Raw genomic sequence first — 7,828 nt, forward strand, 5'->3', positions numbered from 1 at the left:
CTCACAGTCATTATATGTGGGGGCTGCCTTTTCCTTTGGGGTATTTCTCTGAGGAAGGTAGGCTTATTTTCTATCTTCAGGCTAGCTAGTTTCTCAGGCTGTGCCGAGTTGCATGGGGAGCGTTAGGCGCAATCCACGGCTGCCTCTAGTGTGGTTGGAGAGGATTAGGGATTGCGGTCAGCAGAGTTCCCACGTCTCCGAGCTCGTTCTATGTTTTTGGGTTATTGTCAGGTCACTGTGTGTGCTCTGACTTCTATGTCCATTGTGGTGCTGAATTACCTTATCATAACAGTACTGGAGGCCCAAAGTACTAATGATTCTCAATAGAGGGAAAAGAGAAGTTCTGAGACCATTTTTTTTTTCTCTCTGCACTGTGTTTTGCCTTTTTTTTCCCCTAGACATTTGGGTGGTTCAGGACACAGGTGTAGCGATGGACATTAAAGGTCTGTCTTCATGTGTGGATCAGCTCACGGCAAGAGTACAAAATATTCAAGACTTTGTGGTTCAGAATTCTATGTTAGAACCAAGAATTCCTATTCCTGATTTGTTTTTTGGAGATAGAACTAAATTTCTGAGTTTCAAAAATGATTGTAAACTATTTCTGGCTTTGAAACCTCGCTCCTCTGGTGACCCAGTTCAACAAGTTAGGATCATTATTTCTTTTTTACGTGGCGATCCTTAGGACTGGGCATTTTCTCTTGCATCAGGAGATCCTGCATTAAGTAATATTGATGCGTTTTTCCTGGCGCTCGGATTGCTGTACGATGAACCTAATTCAGTGGATCAGGCAGAGAAAAATTTGCTGGCTCTGTGTCAGGGTCAGGATGAGATAGAGGTATATTGTCAGAAATTTAGAAAGTGGTCCGTACTCACTCAATGGAATGAAGGTGCGCTCGCAGCTATTTTCAGAAAGGGTCTCTCTGAAGCCCTTATGGATGTCATGGTGGGATTTCCTATGCCTGCTGGTCTGAATGAGTCTATGTCTTTGGCCATTCAGATCGGTCGACGCTTGAGTGAGCGTAAATCTGTGCACCATTTGGCGGTATTATCTGAGCATAAACCTGAGCCTATGCAGTGCGATAGGACTTTGACCAGAGTTGAACGGCAAGAACACAGACGTCTGAATGGGCTGTGTTTCTACTGTGGTGATTCCACTCATGCTATCTCTGATTGTCCAAAGCGCACTAAGCGGTTCGCTAGGTCTGCCGCCATTGGTACGGTATAGTCAAAATTTCTTTTGTCCGTTACCTTGATCTGTTCTTTGTCATCTTATTCTGTCATGGCATTTGTGGATTCAGGCGCTGCCCTGAATTTGATGGACTTGGAGTATGCTAGGCGTTGTGGGTTTTTCTTGGAGCCCTTGCAGTGTCCTATTCCATTGAGAGGAATTGATGCTATGCCTTTGGCCAAGAATAAGCCTCAGTACTGGACCCAGCTGACCATGTGCATGGCTTCTGCACATCAGGAGGTTATTCGCTTTCTGGTGTTGCATAATCTGCATGATGTGGTCGTGTTGGGGTTGCCATGGCTACAAGTCCATAATCCAGTATTAGATTGGAAATCCATGTCTGTGTCCAGCTGGGGTTGTCAGGGGGTACATGGTGATGTCCCATTTCTGTCTATTTCGTCATCCACCCCTTCTGAGGTTCCGGAGTTCTTGTCTGATTACCGGGATGTATTTGATAAGCCCAAGTCCGATACCCTACCTCCGCATAGGGATTGTGATTGTGCTATCGATCTGATTCCTGGTAGTAAATTCCCAAAAGGTCGACTGTTTAATTTATCTGTGCCTGAGCATGCCGCTATGCGGAGTTATGTGAATGAGTCCTTGGAGAAGGGGCATATTCGCCCGTCATCGTCGCCATTAGGAGCAGGGTTCTTTTTTGTGGCCAAGAAGGATGGTTCGCTGAGACCTTGTATAGATTACCGCCTTCTAAATAAGATCACGGTTAAATTTCAGTACCCCTTGCCGTTGTTGTCTGATTTGTTTGCTCGGATTAAGGGGGCTAGTTTGTTCACCAAGATAGATCTTCGTGGTGCGTATAATCTTGTGCGTATTAAGCGAGGCGATGAATGGAAAACTGCATTTAATACGCCCGAGGGCCATTTTGAGTATCTAGTAATGCCATTCGGACTTGCCAATGCTCCATCAGTGTTTCAGTCCTTTATGCATGGCATCTTCCGAGAGTACCTGGATAAATTCCTGATTGTGTACTTGGATGACATTTTGATCTTCTCGGATGATTGGGAGTCTCATGTGAAGCAGGTCAGAACGGTGTTTCAGGTCCTGCGTGCTAATTCTTTGTTTGTGAAGGGATCAAAGTGTCTCTTTGGTGTTCAGAAGGTTTCATTTTTGGGGTTCATCTTTTCCCCTTCTACTATCGAGATGGACCCTGTTAAGGTCCAAGCCATCCATGATTGGACTCAGCCAACATCTCTGAAAAGTCTGCAAAAGTTCCTGGGCTTTGCTAATTTTTATCGTCGCTTCATCTGCAATTTTTCTAGTATTGCTAAACCATTGACCGATTTGACCAAGAAGGGTGCTGATGTGGTCAATTGGTCTTCTGCTGCTGTGGAAGCTTTTCAAGAGTTGAAGCGTCGTTTTTCTTCTGCCCCTGTGTTGTGTCAACCAGATATTTCGCTTCCATTCCAGGTCGAGGTTGATGCTTCTGAGATTGGAGCAGGGGCTGTTTTGTCGCAGAGAAGTTCTGATTGCTCGGTGATGAAACCATGCGCCTTCTTTTCCAGGAAGTTTTCGCCTGCTGAGCGAAATTATGATGTTGGCAATCGAGAGTTGCTGGCCATGAAGTGGGCATTCGAGGAGTGGCGTCATTGGCTTGAAGGAGCTAAGCATCGCGTGGTGGTCTTGACTGATCATAAGAATTTGACTTATCTCGAGTCTGCCAAGCGGTTGAATCCTAGACAGGCTCATTGGTCGCTGTTTTTTGCCCGTTTTGACTTTGTGATTTCGTACCTTCCGGGCTCTAAAAATGTGAAGGCGGATGCTCTGTCTAGGAGTTTTGTGCCTGACTCTCCGGGTTTATCTGAGCCGGCGGGTATTCTCAAAGAGGGAGTTGGAGTATATTGTGGAGAAGATTTTGGATTCTCGTGTTTCAAGACGGAAACTCCAGTATCTGGTTAAGTGGAAGGGTTATGCTCAGGAAGATAATTCCTGGGTCTTTGCCTCTGATGTCCATGCTCCCGATCTTGTTCGTGCCTTTCATATGGCTCATCCTGGTCGTCCTGGGGGCTCTGGTGAGGGTTCGGTGACCCCTCCTCAAGGGGGGGTACTGTTGTGAATTCTGTGGCAGAGCTCCCTCCTGTGGTCACAAGTGGTACTTCGGCTGATTCTCTCTGTGAGCTTCCGTTGGTGGAGGAGAGTGGTACTGCGGCTTCTGAGTTTCCTTCCTCAGGTGATGTGGTGAAGTCGTTAGGTGCTGCTCTATTTAACTCCACCTAGTGATTTTATCCTGGCCTCCAGTCAATGTTCTAGTATTGGACCTGTTTCCTCCTGGATCGTTCCTGTGGCCTGCTGCTCTGCATAGCTAAGTTCCGCTTTTGCTATTTTGTTTGCTGTTTTTTCTGTCCAGCTTGCTTGTTTGTTTTTTCTTGCTTGCTGGAAGCTCTGGGACGCAGAGGGTGTACCTCCGTGCCGTTAGTTCGGTACGGAGGGTCTTTTTGCACCCTTTGCGTGGTTTTTTGTAGGGTTTTGTGTTGACCGCAAAGTTACCTTTCCTATCCTCGCTCTGTTCAGAAAGTCGGGCCTCACTTTGCTAAATCTATTTCTTCCCTACGTTTGTCTTTTCATCTTAACTCACAGTCATTATATGTGGGGGCTGCCTTTTCCTTTGGGGTATTTCTCTGAGGCAAGGTAGGCTTATTTTCTATCTTCAGGCTAGCTAGTTTCTCAGGCTGTGCCGAGTTGCATAGGGAGCGTTAGGCGCAATCCACGGCTGCCTCTAGTGTGGTTGGAGAGGATTAGGGATTGCGGTCAGCAGAGTTCCCACGTCTCAGAGCTCGTTCTATGTTTTTGGGTTATTGTCAGGTCACTGTGTGTGCTCTGACTTCTATGTCCATTGTGGTGCTGAATTACCTTATCATAACAGGGGTGGTCACGGGGACAGTGGGTGATTAAGGGGTAGGGGGTGAAGAGGGGGGCAGGGGGTGATTGAGGTGATCACTGGGGGCAGGAGGGGGCTGTCAGGCGTGGGGCACTGAGGAGATGCAGCAGCAGATGGAGCTGGCGGCAGCAGCAGGGGGGGTGATCAGGGGTGATCACCAAGGCAGGGGGAAGGGAATGGACGGCGGGAAGAGCAGAGGGAAGCAGAGGGGAATACCTGGTGGTGGCGATGATGTTGGCGGCGATCGCGATAAGTAGGTGACAGGGCAGCAAGCAGGCACCTCGCTGTTCAACTTCCACGGATGTCATGAAGCTGGACAGCAAGGCATCCATCTTTTATTCTGCCTCTCCGCATCTGAATGGAGAGATAGCGTCACATGGATGCTAGCTCCAATCAGATCTGGGGGTGGTGACAAAGAGGTCACCGAAAGTGATTGTGGCAACAGAGGGGCAAAGCCACCCCCCAGGCTCAAGTACAAGTCCCCCTGTTCGTGCAGTTTAGGTTCACCCCGTTCACCTGACCCACAGGAATGTGATCCCGCCATGACACATACGCTGCGTCACAGGTCGGATTGGCACCGACTTTCATGATGCATACGCTGCATCACAGGTCGGGAAGGGGTTAAAAAGATTTCACCCTCCCTGGAAGCATAGTAACTCCACTCTGCTTTGGTTGGTTGTCTTTCTTTTTGGAATTATATCATCTTATGACTTTCATTTTGAGTTTTTTGCCAGCAATTTCTTGGTATTCTAATGACTCCCAAAGCTGTTCACCTCTAGGAATTCTGAAGGATATAATTAGCAGCACTTGTAAATCTCCTTCACAAGAACCAAATCCAATAGTTTCTACTCTTTTCAGGCACTCTTGCAGTAAGGGAGAATGCTATTTTCCCAACTGGAGTCCTCATTACGCAAACATATATGTTTTTAACAGATTTCACAGTACGCTTTCCTCAATCTCCTTCCTGAGCAGCTATAAACCCCTCATATGATATTTACAACATTGTATAGAAGTGCTTTACATGAAATGACGTATGCTTAAAGGCAATGTTCTTAAACTCCAGTCCACAAGAGGCACCAGCCGATCATGATTTCAGGATTTCCTTAGTATTGCCCACGTGATAATTCCATCTCCTGTGAAATACTAAGGAAATCCTGAAAACATGACTTCTTTGTGGCTCTAGAAGACTGGAGTGGGGGAACAACGCTTAAAGGGGACCTGTCAGGACACTCATGCTGCCCAAACCACAATCATTACTCGGGCACCGGCTGCGTTATTTCAGTTGCGTATGTTTTACTCTGAAATGATGGTGCATTTCAGAGAAAACATACTTTGAAAACACCACCAGGGACTGTGCAACTTGAATGACTAGTCCAAAACCCCTGATGGCCCCTGATGGCTTCTCCTCATCATTTATCCATAGACTGTCTGGTCTTTCTCTGTGCACACACATAATAAAAGATCTGTGAGTTGAAGGGAGTAAGGCAGTGAGACTCTTCCATAGACCAGCTTGTTATATTTTGCTGAAAACTTTTTTTTTTTTGGACACTAGAAGAAAATTTTGCTCACAAGCATTATTATAATATTTTGATAGAAAAGAAATGTAAAATGTGTCTTTTTCTAATGGCTAATATAACTAATTATAAAAAAGCTTATCTGTTAACACATACATAGTTATACCAAGCAATCCACAAAAAACTAAACCGCACATAGTGGTAGCGAAGGAGATGTGTACTTTGGCAGTTTTACCAAGGATTTCAAAGTTGCTTATTCCATTTTTTTTACCTTAATGATACCAGGGCATTTAATCACCTACAATTTGCTGTTCACTAACTAAAATATGTATTTATGTAATTAGAATAAATATTTTTTCATAAATAATGTACTGTAACTTAATTTTGCACTCACAGTGTAAGTAGACCATAAGCTTCATCTCTATATTCTCTATACATTTTCCATGGTTTAATCTCCATTCTTTTGGGATGAATGCTTTCATGTCGTAAAAATGATTCCAGGAGAGCTGGGTCACCAATTTGTACTGACTTAAAAAATCCAAGATTCATCTTAAAAATTCCTCCAAATTTTTGATGATATTTATACTAAACAAGAAACAAAAAGGAAGAGATCAAAACAAAGGATTCCAAAGCTTAACAAGTAAGATAACATTATCATACAACAATTATAATAATAATACTAATTATGTAGTTGTCATGCAATAAACATACCATAATTTCATGTTGATTTTGTAGTCCTCCATTCCAAATGACATTTAAGAGGCTTCCAATACCAGGCAAATCAATAGGACCTGGGAGAGAGGAGAAAGGTAATGGTCTACCTTTTGTAAGGGCAATGGTTTCAGGCTGTGTGTGGAAATGTATTTTTTGCACTAAATTCTGAGCAATGCAAGGTGACAAAATTAGTGAGAGAGTCTTCATGGCAGAGGCTCAAGATTTATTTCTTCCTCACTCAAGATAATATATAGTTGTCTCAAAAAGTTTGTGAAAATGGAAAGGGGTGGCATGACAGATCTTTTTTAATTAACAGTTTTTAAAAAAAAAAATCGGTAACCTCAAATATAATTGGTTAAGAGCTTAAGGGGAAGGGCATGGTCTGGATTTGAATTTAGTCAGTGCTTGCATCAGGGATAGTAAGAATTAACTTGCTGTTTCCAAATTAAGAAGATGAACCGGTTCAAGATACTTATGTTCAAGTGCACTTCTTGCCTAAGTAACAAAAGTATTCATAGCTGGAAACTTGTTTCGTACAAAGTTATTTCTAAGTTTTCCTAAAATGTAAATCCAGAGCTATTCCAGAAGAATTCTATTATTCTCTATTGTGCTAAACCTTCATCCATCCCATCAAGTAGAAATATTATACAACAAATAAAAACAAATTCAAATTGCAATCCGGTATAATATTCAAATACAATTACAATTTTAATATGTTCATTTTATCAGCTTTGTTACAGACTCCACAAAATAGACGATATTTGATGTTTCTGGTAACATTGGCTCACAATATTTCCAACTCTCAAATACATTATCCAGCTTTCCCATGATTTGAAGTAGCAATTCGCCTCCAAAGTCATTGTGTATATGGCATCAATATTTTAGATCTGTTGCTGACAATCTCTGTAGGAGCTACAACGGAGGATATGACGATTCACACTACTTTCCAAGAAATACCCATAACTAAGGGAGAGATAATTAGTCAGCTTTTTGTTTGACAGAACTAAAATTAGAAAAGACTTCTAATCTTTAAAAATTCAGTTACGTATATGAAGAAACACAAACATTTTAGGCACAATTCCACTTTAGTAATGTCTAGGTCTTTAAATGTAATATTATTCTCACTATTGAAAGCTTTATCTACTGTAGAGGAGCACAAGAATTGTTCTTTATCTGTAGAGTCCAGTAATTAAGGTGGGAATCATTCCATCCAGAAGTTCACCCTAAATTTGGGACATTTCACTCACAGTTACTTATTTTGGGCTGTATATAGGCCATTGTTTGATTTTCTAAAATTAGTCACAATTTGCAAACAGTGAACTACTTGAACTTCTTAAACCACCAAGGGTTGTTTTTGTCCTCACATCTAAATAGGTATTCGAGAACGGGACTACTGAACTCACTTGAACCAAAAGTGGTGAAAGGACATGGGAACTTACTTGCACAATAGTCTTTTTCTTTGACTATTCACAGAATGTT

The 7,828-nt window shown here is 42.9% G+C and overlaps 1 protein-coding gene across 1 annotated transcript in view; it reads right to left on the minus strand.

Annotated features, from left to right (window-relative positions):
* Positions 1-7,177, minus strand: part of LOC138643385 (1,25-dihydroxyvitamin D(3) 24-hydroxylase, mitochondrial-like) — a 71,587-nt gene extending 64,410 nt beyond the window's left edge. Inside the window, exons 1-3 of the mRNA XM_069732303.1 lie at positions 7,088-7,177; positions 6,347-6,514; positions 6,030-6,220 (exon numbers count right to left, since the gene is read on the minus strand). Of these exons, the coding sequence (XP_069588404.1) occupies positions 6,030-6,220; positions 6,347-6,514; positions 7,088-7,177 (449 nt within the window). The remainder of the gene's footprint in view (positions 1-6,029; positions 6,221-6,346; positions 6,515-7,087) is intronic.
* Between the last annotated feature and the right edge of the window lie 651 nt (positions 7,178-7,828).

Source organism: Ranitomeya imitator, chromosome 6, assembly GCF_032444005.1.
Source record: "Ranitomeya imitator isolate aRanImi1 chromosome 6, aRanImi1.pri, whole genome shotgun sequence".
Taxonomy (NCBI): domain Eukaryota; kingdom Metazoa; phylum Chordata; class Amphibia; order Anura; family Dendrobatidae; genus Ranitomeya; species Ranitomeya imitator.